Source organism: Perna viridis, chromosome 8 (assembly GCF_037379345.1).
Source record: "Perna viridis isolate PV_CMFRI_1.1 ecotype Kerala chromosome 8, ASM3737934v1, whole genome shotgun sequence".
Lineage (NCBI taxonomy): Eukaryota > Metazoa > Mollusca > Bivalvia > Mytilida > Mytilidae > Perna > Perna viridis.
Genome location: NC_142452.1, coordinates 37,188,928 through 37,216,801, shown reverse-complemented (window position 1 = coordinate 37,216,801; position 27,874 = coordinate 37,188,928). Strand labels below are relative to the sequence as shown.

Genomic DNA, 27,874 nt, shown 5'->3' with positions numbered 1-27,874 from the left:
GGCACGAACTTTAAGATAACACGGCAAATAAAGTCCGGAAATTTATTATCTCCAGCAAATTAAGTTTGAGAGTACATTTATACACGAATCGCCCTGTGCGTCTGTATCAATTAGCCGGTCCTTTTGTTCGTTTAATAGTCTATATATTCTGTAAAGTAAATGCAAATCCTTCTAAACCGCTCAATCCGCAATATACATGTATTCATCATCATAAATTCAATATGAGCTAACCGCGTACTCCACTAGCTGATGAAATGCATTTGCTTGATCCAAGTGTACACAATTCATATTAAGCCACCTAATGTTTTTTTTTAAATTAATCTTATTTTTAAATGATATTATGCACCTGCATGTCAATAAATTTCTTTGTTTCTATTTCGTATAATTCTTAGTCGGAACAGTTTCTTCATCATTATCTGGTCTGTTCATAGATTTACTTATTGCCCTTATCTGTCACTGCATGTAGGGTTGTATGGAACATTTTTGAGTGTTATTTTAGCTAGACTGTGAATTTTTTTAACTCTGTAGATTCCATGGATTTGTACCTGCATGTGGAACACATTTAACACTTTTTTAATTTTTTTTATTAAAAAAAAACCACACACACATTTTGATCAGATATACACAAAAAACGTATCATGTAACAGCCCTTTTTCATATGTCAGCGGCCTCACTGGGGAAAGGAAGAACAGTAAATTTTTTTTTCAAACTTAAACTATTTTTACATTGGTAAGTACAAATGCATGTACCTATATATGATTCGAAAGTATCCAAGAGTTAACCACAGCTCCAACAAATCATATACCTTAATTTGAGATCTACTTCAGTTCGTTGCTCCAATTGGACAGTAAACAAATCTGTCGGATTGAAGAGTAAAAAAAATAGGATTCTGTATATTCTACAAAACCACAATCTTTCTCCGTTTGCGTTTGCAAAAATGCGTGCACAATGTATAATTTTTAAAATCCGTGACAGTAACGAGTCATAGTTAATCAGAAGATGATGGAAATGTTACAATGATATCTACCACATTTTTTTTTAGCATATATCAATTGATGAATTTAAGCTTGAATATAATCAAGTATTTGCAATTGTGGACACTTAAGAAATAATTTTAAATTGCATTGTTTTATCATGTTCATTTGGGAGAATAATATTGTGAATACTGATAGTCCGGCGGCCCTCTCCAGAAACCGTAGTCTACAGGTTTGGCATCATGATAATGTATTATAACTCTGGAAAATAAACGTGTTCAATAAATGTTCAATTAATACTTTATTCTAGCCAGAAATGTCATTCCACCAAAATTAACATAACACAAGGGGCATTAAAAATATATTTAAGATTTTTTTTAAGTTACACAAAAATTATATAATTTAAAAAATATACACACAGCATAACACATGTTTAGGATTAATATATCGGACATTTCCAAAATATGGTAAATCATGGCTCTCTAATGTAATGTTCATTACCAGATCATAGTAAATAGTCCCTTTCGTGCTAATTGTTTTGATTTATTGATTATTGGGGTTTAACGCCAGAACAGCAATAGCTAATGGTTTCGAAAGGGTTGTCTTTCCTAGCTAATTGTTTTGAAAGGGTACACTTTCCTTAAAAAAAAACAAAAAACAACAAATACAAACAAACAAAGCAAATAAACAAACAAACAAGCAAAACAAACATCCCCTCCCCCCCAAAAAAAAAACAAAAACAAAAAACAAACAAAAAAAAAAGAACAGCGTCGTTGACTCGACCAGTCATGAGAGAGTAATCAAGGTTATAGCGGTAATCAAAAGAATGTAATCCAGGGACAAAGACCAGACATGAAAAACAGACATACACAACAAAGAACACTAAGTAACTAAAATCGTACATCCAAAGTAACAAAAGCAAATGAGCAACTCGGAATCCACAAAAAAACTGGGCGTATGGACCAGGTGCATCGGTAGGGTAAGCGTCCTCTGCTTTTCTAGAAACACCCACCGAGTTGCACATAAAAAGTCAAGTCCGGGGTAGACGAAAGAGGAAAGGAAAACTATGACACGTTGAACAAATGAGAGCAACAGATTTTCTCCACTGACAGCAAAAAAAGTTACGGACCCATGCTGCAACTTTAAAATATATTTGCACTATTGGTGAAGATATTTACCGATTCTTAGGAATGTTCGTAGTTTCTGTGAAGAATTCCATGAGATGTTTTGTATATTCTGGGTTGTTGATTTCATTAAACTTTCCACATGTATCCATATCTAAAATTATCATCGGATCACGACTACCATTATGGTACATCCTGTCGCCACAGGTAATAGTTATGTAGACAACCTATAATAAAAACAACACGCCCTTAAAAAAGAAATGAAAAGTAAACAGTCAATTGAGTTTTTTGATAAAATTTTTCACATGGTGCAGCTTGATACAACCGCAAAGGACTAACCCTCAAAAGATGGTGGAAGTATTGACACATTTTTTCGCGCTTTATACAACGCCAGGGAATACGTGTTTTACATTTTACATTCATTACATACAGTGAAACCTGTCTTACAAAACCACTCTTGGATTGGAAATCGATTTGGTTTACACAAGTGTTCTCGGTAAACACACGTTCTTAACAGGTATAACGGGCTTTTTAAAAGGGTTTTGTTAAGATAGGTTTAACTAAACAAACAGAAATGTTCAGCTCGAGCCCCATCGAACACATAGGGAGGTGCTTGCGATGGGTGGTTGAGTATTTCCAAAAAAAAACTCTCTGCTATCGAATTTGTATATATGAAAAAAAAATGTATATCATTGTTGCCATTCAGTTTGATGTGTACTTTGTTTCCAAGTTCTGATGCGACAGTCATCAACTGCCAGCCGAAGCAGGAAGATGGCGTGGTAAATGAAAAAAAAAAAAAACATAGCTAATTCAACTTTTGAACTCTGGTGACATTGGTGATGGATATCATTTTATTTTGACATGTTAAGTATTTCAATTAGTGGAACAAATAATACTGATCTGTATTTTACTATTTACTGTTTTATACAGCTGCATTTGTTGCATTTCACCTTAACTGTTCCCTTTTCTATGAAGGACCCAAAAGGTACAAATAAGAAATGCTGTAAGATCAACAAACCATGTTGTTCTAGAAAAGTTATGTAGATTTAATTGTGTAATATTTTTCCACAAACGCAAGATTTTAAAGGGGGAGGGTTGTGATAACGCCAAAGTATTTTAACATCGCCGCATTTTGGTGCCTGTTCCAATAGACCCTTTTGTGCCAACTGTAGGGTAGTCGATGAGCATGCGTAGAACATGCTCAATATACACTTCCGCGAGGAAAATTCTTTTGTTCTACCTTAGTCCTACCTCGCGGAAGTGTATACTGAGCATGCTCAGCAACTTACCATAAAAGAGTCTATTCAGGAATTTATGACCTAATTATGTCTTGTTTCGTTTACATCTATGTATAACTCACTTATTGTTAAACTATCGTCAATTGAACTTTAAACTATCGCCAATTGAACTGTTGAAAGTCTAAAGGATGGGCAGATGAAAATATTGTCATATTGAAAAATACACTCTGTAGCAGTTATATACAGGACATGATGATTTACCGTGGACTTTTTTCAGCGATGTCTTAAACCTAGTATGTGTAATATAGCTTTAACCTGTTAAAGTATAGGTGCAGATCCTGATAGGGTGCAGGGGGTTGGAAGCCCCTTTTTCCAACCCCCTTTTTTATTGGAAATTTTGTCGTTTTCAAATGTAAAATTGACACAAAAAGGCAAATAATGCCTTAGCACCTCCTTTTTTTCTGAGTAACATCGCCTGGCACCCTTCCCTGTCAAAGTTCAGTGTTGTGGAATTCCATCGTAATGAATAGCGAACTATAAAACAATCAAGAAAATTCGTGGTTTCCTTAAACATTTTACGCAGTGTTTTTCGTTGGAAATAAGCAGTGCTTTTAGCAAATTCGTTCATGTTCGTATTTCCGTATTATCAATTATTTAGTTTCTTGTTTGTTTTCCAAAGTTCATTTCATTTACTTCATCAACTTATCATTTACTAAAACACAGACCTCTGTTGGGACATTCATGACCAAAGAAACTTTTTTTGCTAGTCGCTCTTCAAAATCCACGGGAATGTCTTCATTTTTCAGATTAGTGTGAATGTATAGCATCGGCATGGTATCAATATCTAAAAAGAAAGAAAGGTATGAAACTGGACTGAAATGATTGTTAGGTTAGTTAACCATACAACAATAAATTTAAAGTCCGGTTTACCAATTCAGACCACTCCCCTAGAAACATTAATAATAAAAAAGAATAATAATAATAATAATAATAATAATAATAATAATAAAAAAAAAACAACAACTAACAAACAAACAAAAGCAATTCAAACTCCCCCCAAAAAAACAAAATAACCCCCCCCCAAAAAAAAAAAAAAAAAAAAAAAAAAAAAAAAAAAAAAAAAAAAAAAAAAAAAAAAAAAAAAGAAGCTAAACTACTTAAAATAAAGAATTAACAATCTGCAGAATTATTAAAAGTGTCTTGACCAAACATACATAACTGTGTCTGTGTAAAAATTTACCAAGCATATTATAAATAAGACCGTTTGGGGTTACCGTAGAATATCAATTTAAAACTTCTATGTTTACCTTTTACACTAAAACATTATCAATAAGAACGGTAACAATAACATTAAACATTGCATTTGAACTTCCTTCAACTTTCATCATGTACGGTAAATTTGCACAGACAGCTAATGTCTGGTATTGATTTTAAATAGTTCTTTATGATGAAGCAGAAATTGAACTTACTTGTTCAGTGTATACGTTCGACTATGACTGTATGGAACACACTACCAACATATTATCTGCACTACAGTAGATGATTCACTATGATTATAAAATGTATTTAATGTATTCGGTTCATCTGCTGCTGTTGTTGTTGTTGTTGTTTTGTTTTTTTTTTACATTTTACGCTTTGAAGAACACAAAATGGAATATGAACATTTAAAAAATACTTTTTTGAAACAACCAATATTTATTAATTCTCTGTACAGTATTCGAACAGTTCATATGCTTATCGCAGTGGGTGGATATTGACACATATATACTTTTAAGCTTGGATTTTTGTTTTCCATTCCTTTAACAATTAGGCGTAAGTCTTTGTAAGAATCAGGCAAAATGGGAAAAAATAACAAAACCCACCGATCTGACAATTTAATTTCACTTAAAGATGACCACTATTTGATCTCGGCATCACTGGATTTTTCTTTTTGTTTTCAATAGAATGTCAGAAAAATGGCATTTAACGACAATTTTGACAGAGTTATACATCTACCATTGAAATGCTTTTTTCTTCAGTGCATTTCAAGGAAATTTACTCTATTTACCAACACGACATGAAAAATCAACTCCTATTTCCTTGATACTGATGATGCTAATGGTCAAATTACACTTTCAAAATAATAATTTTCTTCATAGCATGTTTCACCCTCTGCCTGATTCTTACAGATACTAGAACTTATAAAAAAATTATATGCACTTTGTTCGTATTGGACGATGTTGAGTATGAATTCGAAGTTGGGCATGGCAAATACAGCAATGAGGTATGGGAAATGACACATTTCAAATCGGGGTGGAAATAGGACATTGGTGTATGGGGGATGAAAATTGAGCATGACAAATAAGGTAGTGAGGAAAGGGCACTGAGACATTGGAAATCGGCCATGGCAAATAGGGCAATGGGGTATGGGTAATTAGGCAGAAAGGAATAAGGAGAGTGGGAAGTTTATCCAATAGAGTAATTGCGACTGATAAATCGTCTGGCTATAGATGAATATAATGCGTCTGTGTTTTTAGTCTTCCGAGGCAGCGCGGAAGTGTAGTCCCTTCATCCATGTTTTTGCTCGGTGTGGAGTAAACAATGACTTTTGTTTTGGAATTTTTGTTTTGATGACGATCTCAATAAGGTTCAAAAAGTGGGGAAAAAGTTTTATTTTCAAAAAGTGTTAAGGTAATACACAGCCTGACTTATAAGAGGATAATAATACATGTATATAAATGTAATACCAAAATGCAAGCTTGTAAAAATTCACTGTGCAAGTGTGTCCATAAAAAGTATTGAAACTACTGGGTCTAACTTCTTCATATTTCACATTAATATAAAAATAGATGTGGTATGATTGCCAATGAGACAGTCATCTACCAAAAGCCAAGTATAGAACATTTCAACTTCTAAAGGTCACAACAAGGTCATCAGTGATGGGCAAAACCAATACCATAAAGCAAGCTGTAAAAGATCCTAAAATGAATGAAGTGAAATGTTTTTTTATTATGTTTTAAGTCTAAAATGCACACGAAAGCAACGAGTTAATAGCACAATACAGATGTAGGTGTCATACATGAACAATCAGATAAACATAGAGTAACTGTTATTTACAAAACATCTATTTGTCAAATATTGTCCATTGAAAGAGTAATCAAGGGAACCAAGGTTATAGCGGTAATCAAAGAGTAATCAAAGAGTAATCAAGGGAACCAAGGTTATAGCGGTAATCAAAGAGTAATCAAGGGAACCAAAATTTAACTGTAATCAAAGAGTAATCAAGGGAACCAAAATTTAACGGTAATCAAAGAGTAATCAAGGAAACCAAGGTTATGGCGGTAATCAAAAGAATGTAATCCAGGTACAAAGACCAGACATGGAAGAGTCATCAAGGGAACCAAGGTTATAGCAGTAATCAAAAGAATGTAATCCAGGGACAAAGACCAGACATGGAAAACAGACACACACAACAAAGAACATAACGTAACCAAAATCATACATACAAAGTAACAAAAGTAAATGAGCAACTCGGACTCCACTAAAAACTGGGAGCATGGACCAGGTGCTAATATTATTATGCTATAAATTGATTGAAAGAGATATACATGTACTAGTATTAAGATTTGTATAGGCTATTTTGTGAAGGAAATGTACTAACAAAAAATAACAACTATATTTATTAGGATAATTTTAGTATGACACTAATATTTACGAGGCCATGATAAGATACCGGTACTTGATGTTTTTGACTAACAAATGTACAGATTGCAAATAAAATATTAAAAATTTTAAAAAAATATATATAGTAACATTAGAAACTCCAAATGCCATTATCAGTTCAAAATATTTACTCAATCAAGTCTTATCAACCAAGAGAAGGGGGGCTACATCACTATTTCGCACAGAACATGTGCATTTGAATACGTGGCCGGTGCATCTACCCAATATCCACCATGTGACATAAACAGACACATGTAAGGTTCCGGAACATTATTGCTACCATTTGGTTCGCCGTTTAACCAGTAGAAAAAAGTCATTTCTAAGCCTTCATCAAAAATTGCAGTACCATTAGTAAATCGGAAACCTTGTATCCACACTGCTGACTTTGTGTTGAATCTAGAATCTAGAATGCGAAAAAGAATTTTTCAGTTAATGTTATTTAGTCTAAATGCAAAATCTTAAATATAACTCCTATTGAGATTATATTTCACGTTCACATAGACGAATATCAAAATATGAAGGAAAAATTATATTATCATAGAAAAACAAGTGATCATTTATTAACAATATTTATGTACTTGTTAAAGACCCCCCCCCCCAAAAAAAAAAAAAAAAATAAAAAATAAAAAAATTACATTCCTATAATTGCATAAGTTTTTGGTTGCCAACGCTGATTCTACATGATTAAAGTCTTTGAATTCCATACATGTAGTAATTGAAACGTGTAATAACCTACAAAACGTAAGAATGTTTTAGTTAATACACTAATGACAGGACGGCCTGCCTGTGTTAAGGTAAGTGATGGATTTTATAGCCGGTACATGAATAAGTCTTCAGTCGATTCAAAATTTCTCTTGGCTGTAACGGACGTCTCCAGAATTGGATCATTTCGTGAGTAGTCATTATCTCTTATTATAGAATTATAGATTTCTTAGAAAAATAGTGCTCTGGATGATGTGAATATCAAGCAAATGGTTTTAAATATAATCACACATCTCCAGTCTTTAGTATAAGTCTTTATTAAAATCAGGCAGGAGGGGATTCATGCATGTTAATAACTTACCAAAGTCACTTTAATTACTAATTTAGAAATTGTAACAGTCAACATAACCAGCCTTGGTTTGTCATCCTGTTGTTGCACTTTCGAGATAAATATTATGTAGATTGTGTGAACTTTGCAAGAGTTATCATTCTTTATTTGGTTGGTTTATCTGGGAGATGATTGCATGGTTTTATTAAAAGTACAGATCTTTATACAAAAAGGACAATAGCTGCGTAAAATAATGTACATGTATATGAAGACTGAAAAAGAACATAATACATGTAGCAATTATCGCCTATTAGATAATTAGATTTAACGTGGCTGCTGGGCCACGTGCTGTCTGTTTCGTTCAGTTTAAAAAGTTCGATTGGCGTTTTTGGCCTACACCCACAGAGCTAATTCGAACTTCATCACTGAAAATTCTGCCGTTAGCGAAAGAGAAAAAGGTGAGTGTGTAATTGATATCTCTAAAGTTAATCAGGGAATCAGTGATTTATGTTAAAAATCACCTCAAGCATTTAGTCAATTAGGTTTTTCGCAAAACGAAGCAAGCTTACAAGAAAATATATATGACCCTATCGGTTACTTTATTCCCTGTAAGTTAAAAAAAAAGTCCGGAGCAACAAATTTGTCAATCGTAACATCCTCATTAAATCTCCAAGAGAGTTGGCCAATTTTCCACAGCAAAATGGTGAAGTGGTTGTTAGGGACGGACACATGCAAGTCGAATCCTCCCCTTCGAATTCCCGTCCTGTAACTAAAATTTATTCTTGGACAAGCGCGTTTATGATATGCATGAGTATAATGCTAGCAAATGACCAGATATGTCCCAAGAATTACTGAAACACCTCCGTGATATTCGATTCGCGGCAAGTAATTCAACGGGTTGGGCCACGAATGACGAACAGTTTCGTCTAAGACAAGCAAGGCGACCAGGGTCATCTTGGAGTATTATTAATCAAGATTTATGGTCTTCTATATTACGACTTCAATGAGAGAGAATAAAACCCACAACATGCATTCCTCAGTACAGAAATTACAATCAAAAGAAAATGCACCCACCGATTCGTCTTGGCAGCCCTTTTGTGGGAGAATCAACCATGAATACACAAAATCTTGTATCTCGTACAACTCCAAGGGAAAGCGTTGTACTTTTACCCCGTGCAGATTTAAACACGCATGTTCCGGATGCGGGGGACAGCACCTGGTCTACTTTTGCAAACGTAACTAAAGACTTATACTCACGCACAACATATTCGCTTGATAGTTCAATCATTATTATTGAAAAAAATAGAATGTTATTTAATTGATTATCCGGATGACTCAGCAGCCCAGCTATTACTATTGGGTTTTAAAACAGGTTTTTCTTTGCATTATTCTGGTCCTCGTATACCAAGAGAAGCACAAAACTTGAAAAGCGCTATGGAAAACCTAATATTTTTTTAGGAAATGTTAAAAAGGAATTAACACCCAGGCTGTGTAGCTGGTCCATTTAAATCGAAACCAATTCCAACTTTACGCGTATCCCCTTTGGGCTTAGTACCAAAGGGTAAAGACCCGGGCTAATACAGATTGATTCATCGTTTATCTTATCCAGGAAACCTGTACGTCAACGATTTCATCGATTCTACTATAATTGTTCAGTTGTTTGTGCAAGTATCGACGACGCTGTGGACGCTATTCGCGATCCAGGTCCAAATTCCTTAGCAAGTAAATCTGATGTCCGATCAGCTTTTCGGTTTCTTCCTATATATCACCCACTGATTGTGATCTATTAGATTTCAAGATAAACAAATTGAATAGTCAAAATTCCAATGTCAAGTCTAAATATTCCTAATCCCTTTTTGATTGGAATGAGGCTTTCCATATATTTATGGCTGTTTATCTATTGAGGATGCTTTTCGTATTCTTCCCATTCATCCCTCTGACTATCATTTATTAGGTTTTAAATGGAATGGCTATTTTTATTATGACAAGTGTTTAAACATTGATGCTAGTAGCAGTTGTCAAATATTTGAGTCTTTTTCCTGTGCTTGGCAGTGGATTATGGCAATCGGCAAACCTCGGGTGACTCCGCTACTCTACCTCAATCCCTCGGATGTGATACGGGATTTGATATGTGTCTACGCGTTACATATATTCGCCGGAGGTTGACCGTGTCACCTATGACCATTAGAAATATGGCTCGCTTGACCTAGCCATAGGGTGTACGATACGCTCTATCAATAAGACGTACATATCCGTAAAAATAGAATTAAAAAAGTTAAGTTAATTATAAAATATAATTATAAAAACGACATGTTTATATTTATAAGCACACATTTTCCAATTTCAAATCCATACTATGGGCGCATCCATCATTAAATGAACATTAAATACCTCTACATAGAAGATTTCCGAAAGTAGTTCCAATGGCAGCTGACGTAATACAGACGAGGTATGAGGAGGGTACGGGCTCGGCCGAAGTTGCGACGAGTGTGGATTATGGAGTTTAATTACAGTGCTATTGGCATGTCCTATTTTATTGATGATTTTTATCTTTGTGGGTCCTCCAAATTCATCTAGATGTTTGAATGATCAGAATATTTATTTTAGCATTGTACTCAGAAATAGGAGTTCAATTTAAAAAGGAGAAAACTGTACGCCCTATGACAGTACTGACAGTGTATGGCATTGAGGTTGACTCCAGTCAGTTAGAATTGCGTTTACCTTTGGACAAGATAGCAAAGATTCGTGCAGAATTTGCCACCAGTTATAAGCAAAAAAAATCACTTTGAGGGATTTACAAAGCTTTATAGGACTTCTTTATCATGCATGCATTGTGGTGAGCCCTGGTAGAGATTTCTTCAGACGTCCCATCGACCTTACTTTGGGAAATTCAAAGGCACATTATTATATCAGGTTAACTGAAGAAGCTAGGGCTGATCATAGGGCTTAGAAATATTTTCTAGACTCCTTTAATGGAAAATCAGTTTTCTTAGCCGAGAAGTTGATGTCCTGCTCCTGCAGTCAGCTCTTTTCAAGTCTACCAAATCTGCATACAGATATAGTTGAAAATTATTAACTGAATTTTGTAATTTTAAGAATTTGATTTTGTCATTACCTTTACCTTCGGGGCTAATTTGCAACTTCATTGGTCATTTATTTGCCAGGTCCTATAGTCCTACTATTACATCACACATATCAGCTCTAAGGTATATCCAAAAGATTTTGGACATGGAGGACAAATCCAACTCATTTATTGTCCGAACAATGCTTAAAGGTGATAATGACCAAGGTTTCAAGTGTGACTGGGAGATGAATGCATGGTTTTATTAAAAGTACAGATCTTCATACAAAAAGGACAATAGCTGCGTAAAATAATGTACATGTATATGAAGACTGAAAAAGAACATGATAGCAATTATCGCCTATTAGATAATTGGATTTAGCGTGGCTGCTGGGCCACGTGCTCTCTGTTTCGTTCAGTTTTAAAAGTTGTGTAGCTGGTCCATTTAAATCGAAACCAATTCCAACTTTACGCGTATCCCCTTTGGGCTTAGTACCAAAGGGTAAAGACCCGGGCTAATACAGATTGATTCATCGTTTATCTTATCCAGAAAACCTCTACGTCAACGATTTCATCGATTCTACTATAAATGTTCAGTTGTTTGTGCAAGTATCGACGACGCTGTGGACGCTATTCGCGATCCAGGTCCAAATTCCTTAGCAAATAAATTTGATATCCGATCAGCTTTTCGGTTTCTTCCTATATATCATCCACTGATTGTGATCTATTAGATTTCAAGATAAACAAATTGAATAGTCAAAATTCCAATGTCAAGTCTAAATATTCCTAATCCCTTTTTGATTGGAATGAGGCTTTCCATATATTTATGGCTGTTTATCTATTGAGGATGCTTTTCGTATTCTTCCCATTCATCCCTCTGACTATCATTTATTAGGTTTTAAATGGAATGGCTATTTTTATTATGACAAGTGTTTACCCATGGGTGCTAGTAGCAGTTGTCAAATATTTGAGTCTTTTTCCTGTGCTTTGCAGTGGATTATGGCAATCGGCAAACCTCGGGTGACTCTACCTCAATCCCTCGGATGTGATACGGGATTTGATATGTGTCTACGCGTTACATTTATTCGCCGGAAGTTGACCGTGTCACCTATGACCATTAGAAATATGGCTCGCTTGACCTAGCCATAGGGTGTACGATACGCTCTATCAATAAGACGTACATATCCGTAAAAATAGAATTAAAAACGTTAAGTTAAATATCTTAGAAAACGACATATTTATATTTATAAGCACACATTTTCCAATTTCATATTCATATTATGGGCGCATCCATCTTTAAATGAACATTAAATACCTCTACACAGAAGATTTCCGAAAGTAGTTCCAATGGCAGCTGATGTAATACAGACGAGGTATGGGGAGGATACGGACTCGGCCGAAGTTGCGACGAGTGTGGATTATGGAGTTTAATTACAGTGCTATTGGCATGTCCTATTTTATTGATGATTTTTATCTTTGTGGGTCCTCCAAATTCATCTTGATGTTTGAATGAACAGAATAATTTTTTTTATAGCATTGTACTTAAAAATAGGAGTTCCAATTAAAAAGGAGAAAACTGTACGCCCTATAACAGTAGAGCTTTCCTCAGACGTCCCATCGACCTTACTTTGGGAAATTCAAAGGCACATTATTATATCAGGTCAACCGAAGAAGCTAGGGCTGATCTTAGGGCTTAGAAGTATTTTCTAGACTCCTTTAATGGAAAATCAGTCTTCTTAGCTGAGAAGTTGATGTCCTGCTCCTGCAGTCAGCTCTTTTCAAGTCAACCAAATCTGCATACAGACATAGTTGAAAATTATTAATTGAATTTTGTAATTTTAAGAATTTGATTTTGTCATTACCTTAACCTTCGGTGCTAATTTGCTTCATTGGTCATTTATTTGCCAGGTCCTATAGTCCTACTATTACATCACACATATCAGCTCTAAGGTATATCCAAAAGATTTTGGACATGGATGACAAGTCCAACTCATTTATTGTCCGAACAATGCTTAAAGGTTGTGATAATGACCAAGGTTCCTAGTGTGACTCTCGCTTACCAATTACTAAACCATTTTAACCCACATGTTGTCTAAGATTGAAGTATGTATCAGTGACTATTCTGTTAGATTACTCCTCAAAGCTGTTTTTATGGTAAATGTACACGCATATTTCAGTATTACTCTTACATGTATGTGTTGGAAATATTGTTTTATTCTTTTGATTTTATCTCGAACCTCCCTGTGCTCGCTACTCCAGGTATGGCGGCGCCGCCATTGACTGTTCAATGTCGGCTATGGCCGTTTTTTATGCCATACCTTTTTTGTTGTAAGGAATTTGTATACTTTTTAGGGAGTGTCAACTGTATTATCAATTTTATATTATTTGTCTCATCTCTGACAGTGACACTCCAATTTAATGTACATATGTTACTTATTTTTACTGTTTGATTATCGTCATTTAATAAATGACATTTATGGGATATTTTGTTTTATTTATGTACTTACGAAAAAACTTAGTGGAGTAGCTTGCACAGTTGTTCTCCTCTTTTTCTCTAAAGGAATAACTTGGGAATTGGTGCAATACAAACAAATTTTTCTTTGACAAATGCTTGCCGTTCGGTGCTTCAACCAGTTGTGCCATGTTTGAAAAATTTGCTACGTTTTTGCACTGGGCCGTTGCGAAAAATCAACCGAATGGATATATCATCCATTACATAGATAATTAGATGATAGCAAGGAAAGTACCGAACAAAGTTTGAATTTACTTAAAACTTTTGAAAGGGTTTGTAAAGAACTAGGCATACCAGTGGTAGAAGAAGAAATTGTGCTACCTATAATAAAAATAACCTTCTTAGGTATTGAAATTGATAAATTAGAAATGACGTTTAAATTACCGAAAGATAAGCTCGGTGAGCTTTTACAGAAGATAATAAATTCACACTCGATTGCGAGAAATTAACACTGCAATCTTTGTTTGGATCATTCAATTTTGCTTGCAGAGTTAATACACCAGGTAGAGCTTTCTGTAGAAGGCTCATAGACTCCACGATAGGCGTAAAAAAGAAACGTCACAGAATAAGAATCACTTTATCAATGAAAGCTGACATATAGGTCTGGCTTCTGTTTTTAAAAGATCATAATGGACTAACATTAATACCAGAAAAAAACATGGTCGACAAACGAGGACTTAAAAATTTTTAGTGATAGTTCAGGGGGCTTAGGTTTCGGAATTTACTTGAAGTGCAAATGGTGTTACAGTTTATGACCCAAAGACTAGTCTTTGTTTTATGGGTGTGTAACTACAAGAATAAGATTATTATTTTTCTAAACGCAAAGGAAATCCCAGTACATCAGCTATTCAAATGTCTGATGTCAGCATAAATGACAAACAACTGTGTGTCACTATTAGAAAGAATAAAACCGATCAATTGGGTTGTTCTAAGGTCATCGTCATTACCAAGTTCGCAAACCAAACAAGCATTTGCCACGTCGTTAGCATGAGAAAGTTTCTAAAATTACACCCAAATATTCCGAGATGTCATCAACTCTTCATTCATTTCAACGGTTTTCTATTAACTCAGTATCAGGTGTCAGCTGTGCTATGTAAAGCAATAGATTTTTGTGAAACTACAGGAGCGTACCTATTTACATCACATTCCTTTTGAATAGGTGCCGCTACGGAAGCTAGTAATCGCGATATTAGCAACGGTAAGATTAAGAAATGGGGGTAGATGGACGTCAAGTGCATATGAATCTTACATTCGAATTCCCATATAAACGATTAGGCAAATTCAAATTTTGGTTGTAGGTCAAATTATTGTTTGAATAATTGGGCCCTCAATTCCTCACTGGGCTGGAGAAACAGCGACAAAGCGAACTGGCGGGGAAAACCCGAACCTTCAAAGAAAAAATGTAAAGATACACTGGATAACTAAATCTAGCATGAGGTGGTCCGAATTTGACCATGTCTTCGAAACATTACGTGTCATAGAAAAACCAAACTACCTCTTATTTCATCTTGGGTCTAACGATTTAGTAGTGTCAAATACTAACAGAACTAATTGAAAACATCAAATGTTCCTTTTTAAGAGGAAAACTTTTGGTACCAGACCTAAACATTTAATTAATTTGGTCCGAGATGTTGCCTAGACTTTATTGGCATGGAATCCTGACACCAATAATAACAGATAAATCTAGAAAGGGGCTTAATTGCGCAGTACTGTCATTCATTATTAAGGAAGAACAATTTCATATTCGTTACCCGTCCATCAAAGCATCAGAACTAGAGCTTTTTAGACATGACGGTACACATTTGTCACCTACAGACCTAGGTATACTACTTAACAACATCAAAGAAGCATTTGACACTATCATTTTTGGTACGGACAGGTTTTTCCCGCCAGAATGCTAAGTTCGCGGAGAAAACTGTTTTGGCCGTGAATCCATTTTCTTTTCTATACGGAAGAAAATGTGTTCATGTGGCGGTCATGTGACAATCAACAGGCTGGGAACTGTCCCCTTTGGCCCTACCGGCCGTATGGTGGAGGGTACTTCGTTTTCATGGGGTTCACTTTTGCAATCGATCGGAGGCCCATTCACTACTGCTACATGTATCAGTAGGGAGGTGTCACCTTCGCAGCAATTAATTAAATACAACTGAATCACAATCGCAGGGATGGTTTATCTTCAGAGAATTGCGTTAACAGAGAGGGTTCCCACGTGTGATCCACTCTTGCACGTAATTATAAATCTTAAAAAACCAAGGGGGATTCTGGACACTTGTGGTATCACAGGGTCGCCGATAGGCCAAATAAAAAAATATGTCTATCGGTTCTTGTCTCCTTGCAACTGGCAAAAACTTTTTTCACTGCGACCAATTTTTCTTCCAATAAATTCAGCAACATAATGTATTACATATTCTTATTTCTTACCGCTTGTTAAATTACTATCTTTTTACTATTCCTTTTGACTACAGTTGAGTTATTTTATTAGAACCCTTCATTAAGAATTTTTCACTGAGCAGACTGCTGATAATGTTTCGAAAGGTAATGCCCTCACCTAGTAGGTTGTAAATATACTGTTGTTTCGTGTTGCTATCTATTCTGACTAGGTTTGCTCCATTCCGTTCACATTCTGTCTTTGCTTCCGTAGGGACCATTGGAGTGTCGATGTACTTGAGGCATGTACATTGCTCCTCATCGAAATAAAACCCCATGTATATTGGACAAATCGGATTTGAACATCCTGAATATATTGAAAATAAAGTGCATATTTACATGTACTACAAGATTCATTTGTGGACGTTAATCAAATTAATCTTAATTCGAGTGGAAATCATAAGAATTTTATTAAGTAGCTGTCTTTGTGAGAATCATGCAAATTCTGTAATTTGTGATACATCCTTACAAAGGCTGTAATTAAGTTGTTTTATGTGTCTATATTATGAAATATAATTAAAAAATATGTAATTATTCATTCCAACCTGTCTGCTCTTAGTATATAATCAACATTGAAAATCCAATAGATTCTATTGTATTTTAGTGTCATTTTCAGAATTATCTCTCTTAATTTTGACATCTACAGTGCATTCTATATAATTTTATCTCCTACGAACACAGGGCAAATGATAAACTGAATGTTAATTTCTGTTTACTATGGCAATTCACACAAAATACCAAAAATAAAAAAAATATATGTAGGCTTTTCAACCATGTATCACATTTTGCATGATTCTTAGCTGGAGTACTACTTAAATATTTAAGTACCAGTCCATATAAAATGGAGACACTGCCCATATCAAAGTGATTCATGGTTAAGAGAAACCTACCTACAGAACAAACGATGATTTAATCTACTTATGCTATATTTTGTGTAAGAATTGCACTTTCCATATTCACATCTGTACTTTTGAGAAATTCATACATTTATCTCCTATTAAAATCAAGCAAATCAAACCAAATCAAGAAGAATAACACCTCCAGAGTGCCAATTTCGTATACAATCTACATATTTTTCCTCGAAAGCGCAAAGACCGAATGACTAGTTATGTGATCAGTAATTGGTTCTGAACAAAAAATTAGAGTGAGTTCATTGGTCTTTAGACATGGATGATAACCTCCTGTTTGATTTTTATAGTCTGCTACTTAATATATCTTTAAATGAATAATATTTTTTTTCTCCTCGTAGAAAATCTCAAATCTACCATACAACATCTCTATTAATTTTGATCAATTATCTGCATATGCCATAGACTTATGAACTCCATCCAATGTGTTCGAATTTTCCAACAGTATTGAATATAACATCGAATTTACATGGAATTCGTGTCAATTTTTGTATACATGTTCTTTCCTTGTAGCTTTAGCCATATCGTCTCTTATGCGAGCATATTTTAAGGAGGTAGACCTAGGGTAAGGGAAACAACTGTTACAAATCATTTGAACGTTTGTCTTCAGCATTTGACATCAATCTCATGTAAGCAACCAAGTAGCTTGGAATGCTTTCATTCTGTTTCAAATGAACACTGAAATCTATCTAAACTAAACCCTGAATAATCCCAAAACATGTCAAACCAAGACAATTTTTAAAGTCTCTTTACATCAGTTTCAATGTAATTTAAACCGTGGTAAAAGCTTGATTAGCTTTGGTGAAATTGAATATGATACAAACATATCAGTGATTTCAAGAATTATGTCCTTTACCCTAGGAACACTGGGAACATTCGATAAAACACTGTTATCTATATAATAAATACGTTTACTGTGTTTTGTTTTACTGTTAGCTGGATAAAGAAAATAAGTTGTTATACATTATGTAGCAAAAACACATTTTGAAAAATACTTGCTTGACATTATTTTGAACGATTATTCTCTATTACCCTTTTCCATGATGTAGTACGGCAATGTAGGTTGCCCATCATCAATTATGCCTGTTGTGACTCTTTCTGACAATAGTTTACATTTACGGCTTACAGCTGAATACGCAAATTCCATACATGTACTATCAAAAACACAGTAGACGAAACATTTTATGTCTGAATAAACCATCATTTCATTAATAACTTCATCTGTACTATCATCATTTTTCCAAAGATCTAACTTTGCGAATGAAGACAAATATTTAGCGCCTGTTATCGAAAACGCAATAAGAATAGTTGATAATCCTAAATTCCTCATCCTTTAATCAAATGTCAGCCTTATACATATATATTCAGAGCCAATGCATAACGCTTTAATGAGCTGTGGATGGTAGTTTCAGAAATCTAACATTACATAGCATTTTAATTAAAAAAATTAGTAAACGATAGATGTGACTTTCTTTTTAATAAAGTTTCCTTTAATGAAATCTTGACATGATGAATGTTGCTCAATTATACTAAAATTGTAAATAAAACGACAGCACGAATAATGCCTAGACCTTTTTTTACAATGGAAAAATTGTTGGAAATCATTTTAGCCAATTTCCTATTGTAACATATTTTTTTTGTAGAATTGAACTTGTCAGCCCTCAATCTTGTACAAACAGAACAATGAATATTTCTTGAGAAAATTGAATTACCATTATAAAAATCGAATATCTTGCCAACAGTGATTGATTGATGTTTTTGTTCATACTAGAATTGTTTGTATGTGTTTGGTTTGAAGATCTTGTATAGATGAAATATAATTTACATTTATGAGCAGGTGAAACTGTTTTTATTTTTGACTCGTTATTTTTTTTACAAAACTGTACAGTGGATTGATTCTATTAAATGGTCCCCCCCCCAAAAAAAAAGAAGAAAAACAAAAAACAAAAAACAAAAAAAAATAATACTAAAAAAAAAAATAAAATAACAAAAAATAATAATAAAATAAATAAAGAAATAAAGAAATAAATAAAGAAATAAATAAAATTAAAAAAATGAAAAAGAACCGCAAAGTATGGTACAGGGGTTAGTCACACCACTAAAACAAACTACTTGTTCAAACTCGATATTAGTTTATCACCTGTGTAATTGTACATAAAGTAAAAACAACTTTCTTCAGGAAGACCGTCAAGCAGACATATAACTGTTTCCTGATTAAATACATATAACTCCGCTAGTTTATAAGCTCTGCTATTCCGTATGTGGTAAATCCCACAAGGCACTACTCATTATTAGTCGGCGAAACTGTTCCCGGTGTATATTCCGTATTTGCATAAAAGTTTGACTTAAGATACAGAGATGCAGAGGTATAAAGTTGTGAAATAACGAACATATCCTCTGTACAGTAGATTGTAAAGGTCTCCATTTGAAGTGGCTTTTTCTAATATAAATTCGTCAGTTACCAATTAGAATCTTTCAGTGGTAATTGAAATGAAGCCGTCGACGATAGTAAATAATTAAAATCTTGATAGTGCCGAAAAACTTAAACGCGTTTATTACACCGTATTGAGCAGAGCCCCAACAAGATGTAAATGGTTTACTTTAAGTATTCGTTTAGTGTATCTATCTGCATCTTGAAAACCGACTTGTTCACCGTGTCATTTTTTTTCTTTTTTGTTTATCCCAGGCGTTACATTTTATGAACAGTTCGGTGGGTGTTTCTAAAAAAGAAGAAGACACTTGTCCTACCGGTGCACCTGGTCCATGCTCCTTGTTCTAGTGGCGCCCTGATCGCTAATTCACATTTGTTTCTTAGTTCTAGTTATTTTGGTTTTTTAAATTGTTTGTTTGTGTCTTGGCCTAAGCCTATGTTCTTCTCGTTTGCAGTTGGAAGCCGGGTTCCCTTGTTGACCCTTAGGCTTTTTGAAAGCCTGCTGATAAATGACAAAACAAGAATAAATCTTAAGGAGGTAGACCTAGGATAAGGGACACAACTCTTACAAATAATTCAAACGCTTGTATTCAGCAATTTACATCAATCTCATGTAAGCATCAAAGTAACTTGGACTGATTTTATTCTGTTTCATATGAAAGCTTGATAGGTTTTTGTGAAATTGAATATGATGCAAACATATCACTGATTTCAAGAGTTATGTTCCTTACCCTAGGTCTATCTCCTTAAATCATATTGAAAAAAAAAAGATTCATATTATCATTAAGGCAGTAATTTGAATAGAATAATATCAGTTTATAAGAGTTTTGAAACGCGATATTATTATCATATCCTACGTTGTAAGGACTCTATGGTTGACTAGATTGCGATACTACACGAAGACTTGGTTTCTATCTAAACCTTTGTTTTCACATTGACGTTCGCTTCCGCCCACAGCGACGTCATAATTGGCTGACGTCGCTGCCGGAAGTTTTACAACATATTTCCTGGACAATCTCAACGATGTGTTTTGACGATGATTGAAGTCACAGTATATGATTATCTTAGCACTCTAGAAAAACGTCTCTGATAAATGAAATTAAACAGTAAAATTGAGTCTCTTCAAAATGAAATTGAACTTTTAACACACGATAATCTCATCGCATTCTACAGTGTTGCTGATCGTTACCTTAGTCATCTGATGTGGAATCATAATACTATCGTTGAATGTTCTCTGGGGTCTTTTAGTTCGCCTGTCATTTTGGTCGTTCAATTTATTTATCATTATCTAATTTGTTCACCCATAACGGATATAACTTCACGATCGGTCGCGCAGTCTCTCCATTTGATGTGCGTATTTTTTCGGCTTGAATAATTTCATCGTTTCCGTTTAATAACTACCAATACTTCGCCAATTTTCCATTTTACTCGTGGCGAACCGTCATGTATTTGCAGAATGTCGACTGTGTGTTCTTTCCTGTGGCTACCCGATACTCTCACAATGATGTAAGGTATTCTGATTTAGGTAATGTCTGTCTTTGAACTCGCTTGTTCAATTCAGTAGAATCGAGATTAATTGCACTATCTGGATTGTCAAAGTCTACGATCAGGGTACGACAGTGTCGTGATTCGTCTTCCATACATAAATTGAGCTGGTGTTAAAATATCTAGATCCTTGATAACTAATGATGAAAAGGTGAATGATCATTCGTTCAGACTCAAACCAAGTTGATAAGTTGTCTTTTACAATTTGAGATTCTGCACAAACGTCGGATTTCTTATGATCCTGAAGTGAACGTTAACGGTTTATCGGAAATGAGAATTTATGGAAGAGATTTACGACTAGGAAAACGACAGAATGCCTGAATAAAAGAATGTTCTGACATATCAGGCACTACTTCAAGATGTACTGCTCTGGAATTGGCACATGTAAATAAGCATAGAGTTTCGTTTGCGTCCTTAACATGTGAAGCTCCCGTAAAGTCCGCTCCTATGATTGTAAATAGAGGCACTTCTCACTATCAAAATACTGAGCGGATGATTCGGCAGTATCAGATATGCGAATTTAGTTGTTTCTGGAATCTGCGCGTTGTGTATGTGTCCATTACATCGAATAAATCCAGATTCATCAATACAAAGTCCCAATTGTTTTATTCGAGGCAAGTTGCTCGCGTTCTGTTGTTCTTTGTTCCTCAAATAGATCATTTCGTCGCCATATGTTGATGCCTGACTGTGTAAACGCCATAATTTTACAGCGGATTGAATCAAGCAGTTTCAAGTGATCCATGTTTTCCAGATTTCTTGTCATGAGTTTACGCGCAATAACTTACGGTATGATTCGAATCGTGTAATGTCAATAACGTTACTTATGTTCGATGCATTTTCACAATTGCTCGTACTATCCTGTATTTCAGATTTTTCTGTGATCGTTGATAAAATGGTTCTACTCAGAATATGCCATTTTCACTTATCATTTAACCAGTACGGTCCTCGTGTCCACAATGAGCTTTCTTTAAACATATCTGCGGTAATTCCTCCAGTGAAAAGATCAGCTGGGTTTTGATAAGTTGAGCAATATCGCCATTTGCAGTCTTTTGTCAGCCCCTTGATTTCGTGTACACGGTTCGCTATAAAACGCTTCAACGGTTTAGTAGTCTTTATCCAGTGAAGCACAACACTGCTGTCTGTTCAAAATACGATGTCGTTGTATTGAATGTGTTGAACTTATATGTGAAGATAACCAGGTACCACCTACTACTGCTGCCATTAACTCATGTTGAGGGAGTGTCAGTGGAGCTACTTAGGTTTACGCAATAACTAAAGTTATATGGTTTCCCTTGCTGAGAAAAACGCTACTGATCCATATGCCTCTGGACTTGCGGCTGTGAAAACATGAAGAGTGAGTTGTTCTGATGTCATAATGTTCTTGAGGTAGTATCACCATTTCGCTTGTCTGTGTTATGTCTGGTTATTTTTGTAGTTTACAAATTCTCGGCAGCGGTTCATTCTATTCGAATTCACCTTTCCAAATATCTTGTAATACCGATTACGCTCTAATGGTGACTGATGTAAAACATCAAAGTCGATCGTATTTTCTAGCACAATTGTCGTAATATTTTACGTTTGGTGACAACTTCCTGTACTTGTATTTCTCTTTTCGGATAAAATATTTCGTCAATTTCGCTAATTTGTAACATTCCAAGACTTTTCGTTTGCTTGTCTTGATCTAGTACGTCTTAGCCTTTTGCTAACTCCCTTACTTTTTCGTTGTTCGAAGTCCACTACCTCAAGTTAAATCCCGCCTTGGTCATCATGCCCCTTGATTCCTTAAAGTATATCACTTCGCTTTCAAAATGTTCGCTAGAAAGTATGTTGTCTACATATAAATCTCCATTAATCTGGCTGTCTCGGTCCTGCTGAGTTTAAGATGTTTGAGCTGTCTTGCGCATCTGACGGTCGGATAACCATAAGAGGCAAGTCATGTCTCTATCATCTTCGTGCAAGCCAATATGAAGGAAAGCTTTCTCGATATCTGTAGATAAGGCTACTGGCTTTGATCTGAATCTTAATAAAATATATGTTAAGTCATTCAGCTTTGGCGGTGCATCCATGAGACAATCATTCAAAATTGGTTCATTTGACGTTTAAACACAACTGCCGTCATTGACCATTCGGAACGGTGTCGTGTTCCTTTGCTACTGGGTGGTGCGGTATATAATGAAATTTCTCTGGGTCTCCTCTTCTCCTATTTTGCAGTTTGTCATCATCAGTACATTGAATATACCAGCAAATGTTCCTGATATTTCTCTGTTACATTTCACGGGTCCGGAAAGAAGCTATCCGATCATGGACTTTAAGGAAGTCGGTCCATCTCCCCTGAGTATATGATCCTCTACTTTGTCGCAGTAATAATCTGGATTACATTCTTTTGAACTATAAGCTTGGTTCCCTTGATTATTCTGCACCTATAAAAAGGATATTTCAATAGAATTGACTCGTATCTGTGGATGCGCTAATTTGAATAACCATAAGTACTTCAAATTACGGTCTAAATTACGGACTTGTTTCTGTAGCGGCATGGCTATTGTTGGTACTACAAGTACTTTGATCGGTAATTTCTTTCTGTCGTCTGTTTGTAGTTATACTGTAGATTTGTCTTAGTATCTGACAATAGTTGGTTTTACTTCCAAGTTATGACAAATGTATCTTTTCTGTTTATCTTTTGGAGAACTACTCTGTTACGAAAGAATTCTTGGCACCTCAAACAGTATGTGGGTATCCGTGGTCGTGTTTCCCCACCCAATTGGCGCAATAGCGGTTTTTAGAAGCATATTTGAACGTGTATCAAGTGATGAGTTTATGCTGTAGATTCTTGTTCTAGATTCATTCGTGTCATTTACAATGTTTACCGATGCATGGTTGCTAATTGATGAGTTTCTGCTTTGGTCAAGATTAAGATTAGCGTTCTGATTCCATTGTCTGATAAAACATTGATGGCCCTTAGAGCTTAGTTGTCTCTTAAAACTTTGTTGTTCTTTACGTAGACTAGTATGGCATTTCTTGTTTCAGTTTTTACACGTGTTCCTGGACTAGCACTCATGTAGGCGATGTGTTCATAAATAAATGAATCAAAGTTTGTCACGTTTGACTATGTTATCGTGCGTTGTTATCTGGTACTTTGTTGCGTTTAGTTAGAGAGTGTATTTCACGACAAAATACGCATGGATTCTTCACTAAGCTTTTATTCGGTCTAGCATTGGACGGTTTTGTAGAACAAAGACGTGGTTGGCATACATGTATTATCTGCAATATCAATTTCTTGACACTCATCTATGATACTAATATCATGACGAAGTTTCTTGCGAAGTTCGTTTAAATGCCATGTTACGTCAATTCCGTATTCACGAGTAATGTTCATCCTGATTTCTCCTGGAAACTTGATTTGAATTACGGGTACCAAAACTGTTCCGTACTATTCTTTCCTCTGTTCCAAAGTTTCACGAGCACGGATGTAGGATTCCATTCTATCGAAAATTGCTTCAAGCTTGTAAGATTGTTTCTAGGTGGTTGCATTTCAAGTAGGGCTTTTATGTATGCTTGGGTGATCTTGTCTGGGCGTCCAAACCTTTTCTTGAGCAAGTTTACGGCTTCTACGTAGTTTACATTAGTCAAAGCAAAGCCTGTTATTGATTGCAATGCTTCTCCGATGAATTGGGCATTCTGGTAATTAAAACGTTGAACGTCTGTTAACGATATATTTAGATGCACAGCTGACTCACAAGAATTCCGAAAACTTTGCCCATCCAATATGTTGCCAGAGAAAGATGCGAGTGTGAGCTTTGGTAGACGATGCGTACTATAAATTGAATAAAAAAACGTACTATGTGGCATTACTTGCATTGGCTAACGGGTTTTCGAACGAGTGTGCGGTGGTTGTACTATGTGTGGGATGAACAAATTGCGGGGATTCTGCGTTGAGTTTGTTTAATGTAATGTGTACCATTTTTTCATTCTCTAATGACAATTAGGATTAAATGTTTTACGCATCTCCATGTTTCTAGTCTCTAGGTTTAAGGAATGTTCATCTGAGTCCATGATTTCTTGGTCCATGTTCTCCGGATCTGTCACATTCATGATTTGTTCATTAAGTTCCTTCAAGAATGTCCATTTCTAAATTAGTGTGTAACTGATTCGGAACAAGAATTAAATATTAATTAGCGTGGATTGTTGACATGCATGAATCACCTCTTGTCTGATTTTTAAAAAGGCTGCTACTTAATACATTTTGCTGGTAAAATATAATTTATAATACATAAATAAGATTACACCAAACAAACAAATTGAAGTTCGAGTGATTTTTTATGTCTCATTCAGTGCAATTGACACCCGAATTTGACATTGCAAATGTCGGCACTCAACCGCCAACGTGTTTTGAGTGTGAAGTTCAATATGCAAAGTATTTACGGGCTACGATAATTATTTCTTTCAAAATTGCAGTTTTGAGTATATAACATCAAAATTGAATGGAACAAAGCAGATAATACCGTTTTTAGCCTCTAAAAGCCTGTATCATTTATCAAAACGATTATAGCCATGTTGTTTGCGATTTGTACGTGGAATTTACAATGATGTAAAAACTGTCATCGCCACTGAGGTCGTAAAAGGTGAACAACCAATCATAATGCAATTTTAGGCATATGCTAATTAGATTGGAATTACGATATGTCTACGTTCATAATTCATTTGTTTATAAGTTGGTTATTCCATAAATGTCAAACTATTTCGGAGCATTCTTCTGAATGAAGTATGCATTGCCTAAATTAGCGAATACTCTAAGTAGCTTCACCATACTTGTACCGTCTGTGCGAAACTCGTAAATACAGTCAAGGACATTAAACGCATATGGCACAAAAGGGGGGGGGGGAAGTCGGGTGGATTTTATAAAAAAAAAATATTTCTATAGATATATATTTCAGCTGCAAGCGAAATTAATATATTTTATTGACAATTTGACTTTTTAAATAATGGGGAATTTGTTTTAGATGAATGAGTCAAAAATTATTTATTGAATGATGCCAGCCCCCTCCCTATATTCCCTTTTCCCCTCGATTTCAAAATGATCGATGACTTTGTACTGTTTGCCATACTTTACAATTTTTAACCCCTAAGGACATCTCTAGCAAAATCCTTTTTAGTTTGATTTGTTTAGATGCCACAATATTACATATTACAGATGGTAGAAATATTTTACACTTATCATGTGACATTAACAACGACAACTGTACATTCCTATCTTAGAAAATCTTTGCTTCGACATAAAAAAAACAATAAGAGTTATATTTATTCCATGGCAGGTTAGGTTCTTGAAAACACCAACAGTGTAACAGCGTAGATACACGTAAGTACATTCATGTTATTCCGAACTTCTTAAAAAATCATATTCACTTCTTTTGACTCGAAAACTATAAGAAAAAAGGAGTTATTTTTACTGAAACGTAATCTGAACCTATATTTGTTTTTAAAATGTTTGATTTAGGGAAAAGTTGAATGTTGCTCACACCGCTTCGCTATCACTACAAAGTCGAAAAAGTTTCACATGGGGATTTTTACCCATACTTCAAGTTTAGTCTGTGAACGGGTGTGATATAAGGTCTGGGATGTAGGTCTAGGGGTGGGATATAGGGTGTGCGATATAGGTCTAGTGGCGTGATATAAGGTTTAAACAAACACGTATAATGCATATACAAAACATTTACATTTTAAATATAAATTTTAATATATATATCTTTATTGATTAAAATAAAACCTTTCTTCTAAAACTAAAACAATTAAAATTCCAAAATTACACATAAAACCCTGATTTTAATTTCTGAGCAGGTTCGAATTCTGTAATTAATTTTCTATGAACAAAACAATTTGCATAAAAAATGAATAAGTACTCTAAGAATTAAAAAAAATCAAAACATATCAATAGCAGGAAAAAAAAACGGTTGTAAAACACCAATTCGTACTCATCGGTGCACCTGGTCCATGCTCCAAGTTTTTAGTGGAGTCCGAGTTCATTTACTTTTGTTTCTTTGACAGCTTACTTTATTTATTTCTTGTTCTTTGTTGTGTGTATCTGTTTTACCTGTCATGTTTAGATTCTATTGTTCTCCACTAGAATCTTGGCTCCCTTGATTACTCTTTTAGATTTTGTTCGCCCATTGTATGCCTAATTCAAAATTGATAACTTAACGTTGGAACGATACAGAGAAGCATAACTATCTATCCGAAAAAATTCTAAATGAAAAATTACTGTATTGAGTGTGAATAGACCTATTGCATACTCATGACTTTGACTTCTTTTAATAAAAGTAAAGAAAATGGAAGAATAATCAAGGGAACCAAGGTTATAGCGGCAATCAAAAGAATGTAATTTAGGAACAAAGACCAGACATGGAAAACAGACACACACAGCAAAGAACACGAAGTAACTAAAATCACACATACAAAGTAACAAAAGAAAATGAGGAACTTTCCAACCCGACAAACTTGTTAACTGTCCAGTCGGAAATAGTTACAACAGTAGACTTCAAATTCATATATTTTGATTCATTAAAGAGGCGGTAAGTACTTGGATACTTTTAAAAACTACTTTTTTAAACTAGCTAAAATGGCTTGCATTCAGTATATATGCAAAAATGGAATACTGTATTTGAATGTTTTAACAATCATAAAGTATCTGAGGTAAGAGAGATAATCTTATTCAGAATTTTTTGTCTTCTTACACAATTTATTTTCATAGTATTTTGTACACGTTACCTTCCTCCTGTAGGGCAAAATGTCTAGAGTAATCAACTGTACTGGTTAATACTGAATAATATGTTCATTACTATTTTATATTTCAATCTGATTTATTCAAGTTTTTGAAGTAGCATGTACAATTCAAATGTATGTTGTTGACAATACTTAAGTGCAGTCCTTC

At 34.8% G+C, this 27,874-nt stretch overlaps 1 protein-coding gene across 1 annotated transcript; it reads right to left on the bottom strand.

Annotated features, from left to right (window-relative positions):
* Nucleotides 1–132: 132 nt before the first annotated feature.
* On the bottom strand, nucleotides 133–4,955 carry LOC148610378 (MIF-like protein mif-2). Its single transcript, XM_088542939.1, has 4 exons — nucleotides 4,806–4,955; nucleotides 4,062–4,180; nucleotides 2,153–2,325; nucleotides 133–1,235 (listed from the first exon to the last, which is right to left on the bottom strand). Exons 2-4 carry the CDS (start codon nucleotides 4,167–4,169, stop codon nucleotides 1,139–1,141), a joined length of 378 nt encoding a protein of 125 aa, XP_088399065.1. The 5' UTR covers nucleotides 4,170–4,180; nucleotides 4,806–4,955; the 3' UTR covers nucleotides 133–1,138.
* Between the last annotated feature and the right edge of the window lie 22,919 nt (nucleotides 4,956–27,874).